The sequence below is a fragment of the Budorcas taxicolor genome, chromosome 5, assembly GCF_023091745.1.
Source record: "Budorcas taxicolor isolate Tak-1 chromosome 5, Takin1.1, whole genome shotgun sequence".
Taxonomy (NCBI): domain Eukaryota; kingdom Metazoa; phylum Chordata; class Mammalia; order Artiodactyla; family Bovidae; genus Budorcas; species Budorcas taxicolor.
The window spans coordinates 151,225,958-151,237,622 of record NC_068914.1 but is presented as its reverse complement, the minus strand read 5'-3'; the positions used below and the strand labels follow the sequence as shown (position 1 = coordinate 151,237,622).

Sequence of the window (11,665 nt, the reverse complement as noted above, 5' to 3'; positions counted from 1 at the left end):
ATACAAAGGAGAAAAGTGAAATCTCAGTAAGTGAAGGACAGAGCTAGCCTTTTAAGCCTTTCATATTTTACTCTTAAACTACTGTTGTCCAACAACATTTATACATCACAGTGTTTCCACATCAAAACTGATGGCAAAGTTACATGTCCGCAGGGAACTTAATTTTTTTCCTAATTGCTAATGCTGCAGTCAAAGCTGCGAGTATCATTTGCTTAAAGCACTAATGACCTATTGTAAGAAAGGGCTGAAACCTCCATCCCTCCCCTGGTGTCTTCACTGGGTTCTAAAGATTGGTTGGATTGGGGTGGGGGGTAGGGGTCGACAGGGTAGGAGAGAGCCCAATAGTTTAAATTTTTGTCTTGTGGTTTATATTGAGGGAGTAAGTAAGGGGTTGGGGTGGCTACCAAAATGAAGAGCCTCACCACCTGAAAATACAGACGGCTCTGCTTTTCCAGAGCTCTCTAGGAGCCTTCTGACCAACCTGACTTCCCAAGAGCTCACTGCTGGGTCTGGGCGACGAAAAAGCACACACAAGACAGCGGCCCTCTCTCTTCCTCCCACTCCAGGCGACGGTGAGGGCAGGGGAGAGGACCCACTCCAAGGGCTGTTAAGTGGGATTAAAACATTCCTTTCTGGCAAGAAATGACCAGTTAAATGCAGCACTAGTAGTTGGCATACAGGCTACGCCCCCTGACCCCCCACATTCCATCTCCTGCCCCCAAACCTGCCCCAGGATCGCCTCGGGTCTACGTGGTCCGCAGGTTGGAACCTGGGGGGTTGCTGATGGATTTCTGCAAGTTGCTGATGTTGAAATTCTGTAAGGAGGCTGTTCCCACAGACTGGAACTGGCTAAGCGGCTGGGGTGCTGGGCCACCCGGCCCGCTCCACTGCGTGCCAAACGGGGGGGCAGGGAAACCGTACTGCTGAGGGGGGCACATGGACTTGGGGAAGTGCCCTAGAGAGGTAGCTGACACTGCAGAGCCGGGGGCAGAGCCGCCCAGGTTTGAGGTCATGGAGACGCAGAGCTGACCGGGCGCAGAGAACTTCCTTGCCATGCCAGGGCCCTGGGGAGAGAACAGGCGGTGAAGCCGTGCAGGTGGGACGGGAACAGGGTGGGGGAGAGTTCTAGGACTGGGCTGCTCTGACCTTACAGGGTCGGGGGAACAACTCCCAGACAGCCTTCGTCACCATCACTGGCTCCTGACACACACCACATACCTGTTCTGACTGGAAGGGGGTGGCATCGCATGCCTTGTGTGAGTGGCTTGAACACACGCCATTCAGAGTGTTAAGGAAAGGGGGAGGGAAAACTGGGCTGACTCAGTTCAGAGCAAGGAATCCAGGGAAAGAAACTAAGAAGGGACCTGGCTGATTTCTTTTTTCCCATAAGTGCTAGAACTCAGAAGCCCCTGGAGGTGGTCACGGCAGGGTCCCCGTGCCCAGCAACACTCGGACAGGCAGGAGGAAACACGAGGGTTGCGCTGACCTCATAGCTCACGTGTCCTTTGCTTCCCCGTCTGCCTGAGAAACTCATGGCGTCTCGGGCCCAGTTGTCCACCAGCTTGTGCAGGTCATCCGTGAACGTGCCCTTCCTGCTGGACGTCACGGCAGGAGGCGGAGCTGGGGCGGCCTGGCTGCTCACAGCTCCCCCGACGGCGTTGGTGCTGCTGGTCCCTGAGGTCAGAAGAAGCAACAAGGCACGCCCGTTAGAAGGGACTTGGGTGGTAACTTCAGGGAGAGGAGAGACCTCCCACGATGATGAGCGGCAAGCCCAGGACGGGGGGATGAGCCAGGGAGCCATGCAGAAGGGAGGTTTCAGGGTCTCAGGAGCCAAACGCAGCGCGTAGCAGGGCCAGGGAGGGACGAGGGCCTGGGCCTCGCTTCACCCGTCCCCACGGTGTCGGGAGCGCGGACACTTGCTGCTGGGCCTCTGCCCAGCGCCCGCTGAGGGGAGCTGTGTGCTGAAGCCACCAAGCCTGGCTGCTCTGAACGCTGCAGGACAGGGCAAGAGACGAGGGCCCCCCGAGCACGGGCAGGGTCCCTGGGGGAGCTGAAGCACTGCGCGCACAGGCCTGAGTGGAGCTGGGCTCCCAAGCCGCGGTGGGGACGGGGTCTGGGATGTGCTTAGCCGCTCTTCCAGAGGGAGACGAGAGAACGCGTGCTCTGTTCAGAAAGCTGCTTCACCTGGGCCCACAAACATGAACACAAACATCAACTTGGGAGAGCGAAGGCTCAACCTCTCCCAACTCCCTGTGAGGGAAGCACGAGGACGCGAAGGTTCTCTGTGCTGCGCCCGAGCCTCTCGGCTCCAGGAAGACGCGGCTTCCCCGAGGGGTCACCCCGGCTGCCCCGCGCTGGCTTCTCCCCGCCCTGCCCCTCCCCGAAGAGCAGGCACTCTCTGTGCACCCAGGGAGGCGGGGGTGCGGGGGAGCAGAGGCTCTGGGGCTGTGATGAAGGGTCTCTATGGTTTGATGAGGAAGAAAGGAGTCTGTGTCCTGCCTGATTTCGGCTCTGCTGGAGGGCACACTGGCGATTATTCGAGAGGCAGGTTTGAGGGAAGAGGGAAAGAAGAGTCAGGGTCTTGTGTATTCCCCGCACCCCCACTTTCTTACCAGATCTCACATGTGCTGCAGAATAACTGTAAGCGGCTATTGTAAGGCGCGAGCCAAGAGGACTTCAGATCCCCAGTCAAGGCCAGGGCTGAATGTCTAAACGCGGACACTGCCGCTGTCACGGTCCAGCAGTGCCAGAAGCGACTCACCTCCCACCCCCCAGGCCCCACGACGGGGGTGGCTCACCCGCCTGGGCTGGGCACCCAAGCCCAAGTGCGTGAGGTGAGGCTGCCCAGCGCAGAGGTCCCGTGCTTCTCAGCACCCAGGCAACACGGGGGCGGGGGCCAAGTTCCCTACAGAGCAGAACCCAGGAGGAAAAGTGGGACGCACAGGACACAGGCTTCCAGGACGGCAGCAGGGAGACAGCGCAGGCGGGGCCGGGGTGGGGATGGTGTCGCAGCGCATGCACGAGGACCATCTCGCCCCCCGCCCCCCGCGTGCGTGACCATGGCGGAGTGAGCTTGGTGGCGAGTGAGACGATGAGGACGACACAAAGGGTCACAAGTGAGCAGAGCTGTCAGCAGCCCACGGAGGGGAGCGCTGCTGCCACAGGCTGGGCTCAGCTGGGTGCCGAGGCCCCACGACACGGCGCAGGGTGGACACCGGGGGGGGCACTAGCCACACAGGCGACCTTTTCATCCTAGCTGCTGAAAACTGCCTTCCCACAGGAGGATGACACACACCCCCCTTTGCAAGCAGAAACTAACTCTAGGAAAAGCTGGCTTGGCTACTAAACCCAGGAGAATGGGGGTGCACGTGGTCCGTGGCAGCAGGAAAGCGGTGACGAAACCGGCAGAGCAGGCGTTTCTGAGACACGGCCAGCCTTCAGAGGACACTCACTGTCCTTTAATCCCTTCTCAATTCTGCTCAAAAATTCTAAAAGCAGTGCATGCTTTCCCACCAAAAATGTTCTCCTGCCCTAGTCTGCCCCCCACCCCCTGCCCCCTTCCAGTAACAAGAGCCCACTATGAGCCACGCTTACTGCCCGCCTCCCAAGCACCATTTTCTGGAAGAGCCCCTTGGCGGCGGCTGCTATCGTCCGCACCGTCTACACAGCTGGCTGACTCCTTGGGGCTCGAGGCAGCCCCACTCGCCCTACACACAGCCGCGGGCGACCCGCCCACAGCGGCCACAAAGCTGGGTGCGGGCTGTCACCGAGAGCATGGACTGTGAGGGGACTTGGAATCTGGAAGGAGAGCCAGTGGCAACCACTGAGTGTGTTGAAGACGACACCAGAAAAGGGTGCAGGGCTGGGGTCCGGGAGTCGAGAGGCTGCGGGGCGCAAAGAGCTCAGGGCGACAGGCTTCACAGTCAGGGACCAGAAGTAACAGAAAGAAAGGATAATTACTACAGAGCTGGTTGCAAGGGCAGACTTTTTTCACCATCTTCCCTGAAGCACAAAGAGAGAGCAGTGTGTTAAAGATAAAGAAACAGAAGTATAAAATAATTAGACTCCCCATACAGCACACCAGGGCCCAGCAGGAGAGAGGGAGGGGAGGGGACAGGGCCTGGGCTGTGCGGGGGCCCCTCCCGGCCCACGGCCCCACCCCACGCTGTCTGGAGGAGCGAGCCCCGCACCAGGCTTCCGGGGCTCTGGCCTCGCTGCTGGAACCTTGAGTACCCAGGCAGTCTTTCCAGGCCCTGGCCCCTTCCTGCTTCTCCTGCTGGGCTGTTAACACGCACTGCATTAAATGCATTCGCAATTCTACCACAGGAGGCTGACATGGTACCATTGTTACAGTTCTCATTTAAACTGGCTAACACACTATTTCCAAACCCTAGACATACATACTAACCCCGTGCCCCCTAGAAAAATCTTTTTAAAGTATGTGGAGAACAAGCAACTTTTGAACAAAAATAAAGCATGAAGCCAAGCCGTGCTTCCAAACCATTATCTATTTTGAGCACAGAGTGAAGCACCCCAGACTAGTTAAGACCCCAACACCCAAGAGCCCGATATCTCTGTCCATATTTGCTCTTTCACTTTTTCCTTTTTGGCCACACCACACTGCTTGGGGGCCTTTAGTTCCCCTACACGGACTGAACCAGGGCTCGCCAGTCCTAAACCACTGGGTTTATTTGCTTTAAATCTGCATCTTGCAATCTGCTCACAAAGGCTTACATAATGGACACTGACGTGCCTTCAACGGAGGCAGGGCCTCTCATTCATCTGAACAACCCTGTAACATCACCTACCTTTCAGAGTGCGATGGGAATGTTCTGAGCTAACAGAAGAGGTGCCTGTCACATGATACCTCCCTCACAAAAATGCCCTGGTCTTCCTCCTTCCCTCTGAGACACTACAGGCCACATAACACGGGACTGACACCTCCAAACACTGGTCCCCTGCTGTTACTGTCCCCTCAGTCATCTAACTGGACGCAGGACTTACAGCGCTGACTTAAGTGCCGAGGAGCTAACAACACTGTTGGTCCAGCCTAGCCTTGCCAGGCCCTGCCAACTCAGTTGGTAAAGAATCTGCCTGCAATGCAGGAGACCCCAGTTTGATTCCTGGGTCCAGAAGATCCCCTGGAGAAGGAATAGGCTACCCAATCCAAGATTCTTGGGCTTCCCTTGTGGCTCAGCTGGTAAAGAATCTGTCTGCAATGCTGGAGACTTGGGTTCCATCCCCGGGTTGGGATGATCCCCTGGAGAAGGGGAAAGCTACCTACTCCAGTATTCTGGCTGGAGAATTCCATGGACTGTGTATAGTCCATGGGGTCACAAACAGTCGGACACGACTGAGTGACTTTCCCTCACCCACTCAGCCTTGCCAGGAAAGCCGTTGCCCTACCAAGCGGGGCAGGCTTTCCACCTCCCTCTGGGCTACACAGCCCTGGACGAGTGCTGCCTGAGGCCCAAGGACCTCTGAACCACACTCGAGAGACGACGAGAGTCCGAGCACATGCACTAAAAAGTATGTCAACAGCCACATCAGAAGCTTGAGGCCTTAACAGAGAAGATCGTTTAAGCTCTAACAAAGGTTTTCTACTTAAACCTCAGTTTTGTTTTTAAAATTCTCATTTCAACATACGTTTATCAACTACCGGAACGTGCCAGGCTCATCAGACAGGAATGATGTGTGCCTCCCTGGGCTCCTGTCCTGTGCCCATGATCTCACCGGGTCTGTGCAGGACTGCCCACACTCCACACGCAGGGAGGTGGGCTGGAGAGGCAGGTGCCTTGTTTTGGGGAAGAAAGCTGAGAAGTCCCAGCGATTTTGTTAAAAAGCCCATCTTGGCTTGCAGGTGCTGGCCCTTGGTCTTAATGAGCATAATTTGTAAGACGAACTACACTGAAACCCTCTTTGAAATCAGAGGGCAGTGGTGGTGAAAACATCCTGTGAAGAGATTCCACCATCTTTACAACTGACAGATGGTTACGCTTAACTGAGGTTACAAAAACAAAACCAAAACAAAAACAACCTTTCAATCTACTCTGAAAAATAATACAAAAACAGGGTTCCCGTTTTCCCTGCACCGGTGGTCAGGAAGCTTGCTGTGACTCCTAATGCCAGAGCAAGCGGGAGCACTATGCGTGGCTGGGCGCACGGACATCACTATGCTGAGTGACCCAGCAGGCCCTCGCCCTGGACACCGTGCTGCCCTCTGGCACAGGCTGAGGAGGAGGCAGTTCTACCAGAAAACTCATTTTGAAGTTCACAGAAACCTATCATCAGATCTCCATCTTTTATCATAATTAACAGAGGCCCAAACTTCTGAGGGCGATACTAGTTCAGCCAAGCCACTGCGGAGATGAGGCACAGACACACATGAAGATGGACTGCGTGAAACAACAGGTCCAGCGGCAGACACAAGGACAAGGAAGGAGTAAAGGTGTTACACACAAAGAGCCAAGCAGGGCGTACTCAGAAATCGCGTCCTCCTGCCGCCAGCTTTGAACGTCACCTGCTCGGACGCACAGTTAAACTTGGCACAGCCTGTGAGAAGGGAAGAACGGGGAGAACAGGGAGAGAAGAGACAGAACACGGCTACGAGACGTTAGAACCCGAGCTGAGAGCCGGATGTGCTAGGACGGCACACAGAAGGACGAGCTCGCAGGACAGGCCTGCACGCCAGAGGCGGGGTCAGGTCTGTCCCCCACCAGCCCAGACTGCGCCACCCACCAGCATGCTCGGAGACAGGCTGATCCCTAACCTTCGCAAAGCTGCGGCAAAGGCACCTCCGTTTGCCGTCTAGATCCCCTTCATTCTTTTCCACCCAGATGCCCAACAGCTTTTAAGTTTTGTCTAATGTTACTAAAAGGTCTTTCCTCTACAGGAATGTTCTGAGTGATCATTTTATTAAACCTCTGTTTATTAAACGACCTATACTTGGGAAGTAGATTAAAGGTAGCAACTTGAATTTTAGGGCTATTCACTTTAGTATGTCTCTTTCACACTTAGAAATTATTAAAGTCTACACTGGCTGAACAAATGCATTAACTTTCAGAAAGGGCTAAAACGCCTAAGAATCTGGTTTCAGGAAACCCCAGTCCAGTATTAAATCATAAGTTCCAAATCCCAAAGGAGTCCTGCACTGCACTGAGGCATCAAAGGGCCACTTTCTGCTGTAATCCCTTGAAGAAAACCTACTTCCACCAGAAGGGAGCAGTGATCCCACCCAAGCGAGTTGCTACCCACCCCCCTGACAGCCCAAAGAACCATGTGGGCAGCAGGTTCCAGGTCAGCTGCTCCCCCAAGCCACCTGCCTGCCCCAGGCTTCTGTCCTGCGTGTGGCTGTGTCTCCATTTCAAGGCTCTCAGAGGATGGTGGCTGCTCGTGGCTCTCACCTTGACCTGGAGCAGAAAGGCTTGGTACTGAAATGGCACCATCACTGGTAAAGGCCGAGTATACGTTGTCACTGGAAGGAGATGGTTTCACGGGCTGTAACAGCTGGTTGGGCCCTGTCTCCGGGACGCTGCCAGGAGCGGGGAGGGTCTGCTGAGGGTGCAAGACTGAAGCTGCACTCTGACCAGACAGGGTACCTGTTAGAAGATACACTGGGGTGAGGGAGGTACACAGCTTTCCCCCTGCACTGGACAAGTACTGTCTACTGTTTGTCCCACTGAGGGAGTGATAATGGGTCAAAAGCTACAGACCAAAGGGCAAAGGCCTCTGGACGGGATGGGGAGTAAGAGATGAAGGAGAGGCAACAGGGCTGCAGGGCCCCATCCCTGAAGCTGCTGAGCTGCAGATAACCTGGGGGACTCAGGAGTCCCAGCTGGGTAAGAAGACAGCGCGTGCAGGAGACGTGGGAACTCCACTGTGCGACTTCAGCCCTGCCTCTTACCCTCTTTAGTGGAGACTGGTCCAGAGACAGTCTCTCCTTAGTCCTTCTGGTACATGTGTCAAATAAAGTACAAAGAGGTATCAAAAAATGATACAGGGATTATAGAGTAATGCATATTTAGAGTTATTTTTGATAGATGGCTTTCACTCATTAGCCAGGTGTCCTGAAGTAGACACCTGGCTATTCCTTAGTATAACTAGTGGAACAGAAGTGCACTCCAAAAGAAGGCTGAAATTGGGATCAGAATCTACATTAGCTGCTGTGACTTATGATCTCACATCTCATAATGAATTGGCTCTAACATCCCAGAGAAAAGGTGTGGGCCCCTGAAAACTTGCAGAGAATGAGAAGCTGTTAAGCCCGCAAGTGCTGTCCAATACAGTTAACATGAGAACTGAGGAGCAAATGCCAAGTGTACTGGAGTGTAAGTATGTAAGTGTGTTCCAGCTGCTTTTACTTACAACTAGTTACCTAACACTACCATAACTTCACCAAAGGGTAAAAACTCTACATAATAAAGAAAAAAATAGGCAAACCACAAAAATAAAGAGATTATGATTTAACTATTTTTTGACTATAAATACTAGCACGTTCTTTATTCCCACACAACTAAATAAACAAAACTTTAATCAAGGACATTATCACATGACATACTCAAACACCTATATGAAATTTACATACGTGCCAATTGTGATTATGACCACTCCACTCATTAAAAAGAGAGAACTGACCTGGGCTTTACTAAATAGAGAACAGTGTGTTTTCTTCCAGCTGCCTAGGAGTTTGGTGACATGAGTTCCATGAGTCAAGAACAACTACAAATGAAGGAAACCACCAGACAGCAATATGGGCAACACAGGAAAAGGGCACAGTGCCACCCTGTCTTCCAGGCTCAGGAAGAGGCTCCATAAACATGGGGAGTAGAAGGAAGGAAGTCAGACTATGGGAAAGTCAAACTCCTTCGCAATTAATTCAACGGAAGTAGCCAGTGTTCAACAGATTCTAGACACAGACGGAGACAGAAACACAAGGCAGGATGGCCACGGCTGACCTGGTCCAGGGCTTTTATTCCCCAAAGAGCTGCTGCGACTGGACTTGCTCCCTTTGCTTTTGGTGGGTCGCCTCCTTCTCCCCGCAAGGGGGGCTGCTGGGGGAATGATGACAGCAGGAGGAACCTTGCCCAGTTTGGTGTATAAAGACTCAATTTCGTGCTTCTGGCGACTCTGCAGGTCCTGAATCTCTTTAAGATGTCTACAAAAAGATAACCAAACAGTTAAAAAATACAATAACCACCTCTGTTCCAACAAAAATTAACATGATATCACCTTCACGCACAGGTTCACCTGCTAATGACTCTGTCCCTCAAATGCACTTAATCTAGTTTCTACTAGCTTGAGATTCTAGTTTGTCACCTCTTCTTGCTGGCCTCTACACCCAAGCCAATTCCAAAAAGCTCCTAAGTGAAGTGAAGTCGCTCAGTCGTGTCCGACTCTTTGTGACCCCATGGACTGTAGCCCACCAGGCTCCTCCATCCATGGAATTTTCTAGGCAGGAATACTGAAGTGGATTGCCATTTCCTTCTCCAGAAAAAGCTCCTGCTGCTGCTGCTAAGTTGCTTCAGTTGTGTCCGACTCTGTGCAACCCCATAGATGGAAGCCCACCAGATTCCCCCGTCCCTGGGATTCTCCAGCCAAGAACACTGGAGTGGGTTGCCATTTCCGTCTCCAATGCATGAAAGTGAAAAGTGAAAGTGAAGTCGCTCAGTCATGTCTGACTCTTCGAGACCCCCATGGACTGCAGCCTACCAGGCTCCTCCGTCCATGGAATTTTCCAGGCAAGAGTACTGGAGTGAGGTGCCATTGCCTTCTCCAAAAAAAGCTCCTAGCCAACCACAAATGACTGATGATGTTCCAGAAGGATTTCCTTTGAGGCTCTATACAGGATACTGAACTGGCAACTCAAATCCAGTTTGTCAACTGTGACCAAGAAAACCTGCTAAAGTACTCTATACCCCAGTGCCATTACCAGATTCATTCAGTAGGCTAAGAAATGGTTAAGATTAGGCTAATAACGCTGAAGTGCTAGTGTTAAAAACCACACGCAGCACCATGCACAGGTGCTGAGGCAGCTCTGTGACTAGGGATGCCCTGAGTCCTTCCGAGAACTGCATCCAGAGGCCCCGCTCCTGCATCGGGAACGGGGTCCTCACACAGCTCTGCCGCCACCCTCACGGGAGAAACACACTCACTTTTCCCGTAGTCGGCGAAGCTCTAACTTTAAGTCCTCGTCTTCAATGTCTGACTCATTGTCGCTGCTCATGTAGGAGGAGTTGAAGGAATTGCTGAGGCTCTGACTGAGGCTCTGGGCAGGAAGGCTCTTGGAGCTCAGGTGCGGAGGGGAGTGTGGGCTCCCTGAGCCAGCATCTGCGTCCCGGCTGAGGAAGGCAGCCTCCAGGTCGGAAGACGGCCCATTCAGATGCAAAGGCTCAGACAGTTCGGGTTTCTCTTTCTTTGGCGTCACGGTGGGAGGAACGTCGTGTTCTGAGTCCATGAAAGGAGGAGAGACCACTGGCTCCTCTCCCTTCACCTCAGCCATCTTGTCTTCGGTTCTGGACACAGAGAAGCGACCCACTCTGCTCGCTGTGGTGGTCACCTGAAAACGGCCGACCTTGCTAGGCTGCCCAGCTTCTGAGGCAGGCGGCTGGCGGGCGCTGTCCGGCATATCTGCAGAGGTGCCCCGGACAGCCAGCCCGTTGGGCTCTGCCTTCACCACGGTGCTCTCGGGGCTACTGCTTGACAGCACTGAGGACTCTGACGTGCTGGATTCGAAGTGGACAGACTTGGCATCCTCCGATTTACTTTTACCCTCCTTCTGGGGATCGTCCATTGCAACTGAAACCTGACATAAACAGACCAAAGTGAGACTAAAAAGCTCCTGAACACTCCATTTTCACAACGGATGATAAAAAAAAGTGAATCACTTTATGTCCTAGTCTGAGTAGGCTGATTATTTGTTTACACAGGCCCTCCACCTCGGACTGTGAAAACAGAAGGAACTGTACCGCAGAGCATGACATGTCTGCACTGAGATATGCAATCAGATGAGATTTTGAGCGGCTGGCTAAGCCAAGCAAATTCGCTACTTCCATTATCTCCTGTTGGGCACAGGACTCAGATCATATCTTGTTAAAATATAAATAACAACAGGTCACAGAATATTGACGATTGCTTGTAAACAAGAGAAACTACAAAGATTAAATCCAATAAATGTTAAATGACAGCTAAGCTTCAAGAAATACGACAACTAGCTAGTGCTAAAGGAAGGATCCAGATTCCTGTGCTAGTTCAACAATGTACTAGAAATAAAGTCAGGGAAGCCACAAACTCGGAGAACTTTACAAATGAGAAGAACATGACCCAATACCCCCCAGCTTCAAGTGCTATCCTGAGAATAATTAGAAAGTAGCTAAGAAAACAGAAAAAGATTTTTAAAGCCTGCACTGTTCCCTATCACTAACCCAGAAAATATTCACTTGTTTCCCAACTGGGAAAATATAACTACATGGTGTCATTTGATGCTGACTCAGTATTTTCACTATGGAAATCAAACTTAAGACAGTTATCCTAAACATGAAAACTGTTTTTATACAAAGATGTTTATTGTTACTTATTAAAAAATTAGAAACCGCCTAATGACTGACAATAGGAGAATGGCTAGATAACCCTACTCCTAGATGGGAAAAGCTACAGCGAGCCGTCAGAA

At 52.4% G+C, this 11,665-nt stretch overlaps 1 protein-coding gene across 8 annotated transcripts in view; it reads right to left on the bottom strand.

The window, feature by feature from the left end:
- Positions 1–292: 292 nt before the first annotated feature.
- Positions 293–11,665, bottom strand: part of WNK1 (WNK lysine deficient protein kinase 1) — a 126,119-nt gene continuing 114,746 nt past the window's right edge. For 7 of the 8 annotated variants that reach the window (XM_052639866.1, XM_052639859.1, XM_052639860.1 and 4 more), the window contains 7 exons: positions 10,152–10,801; positions 8,955–9,154; positions 7,404–7,598; positions 6,481–6,552; positions 3,961–4,002; positions 1,487–1,674; positions 293–1,064 (listed from right to left, as the gene is read on the bottom strand). In XM_052639866.1, the coding sequence (XP_052495826.1) occupies positions 747–1,064; positions 1,487–1,674; positions 3,961–4,002; positions 6,481–6,552; positions 7,404–7,598; positions 8,955–9,154; positions 10,152–10,801 (1,665 nt within the window). In that variant the 3' untranslated portion in view covers positions 293–746. The remainder of the gene's footprint in view (positions 1,065–1,486; positions 1,675–3,960; positions 4,003–6,480; positions 6,553–7,403; positions 7,599–8,954; positions 9,155–10,151; positions 10,802–11,665) is intronic. The other variant, XM_052639863.1, reaches the window with a different exon arrangement.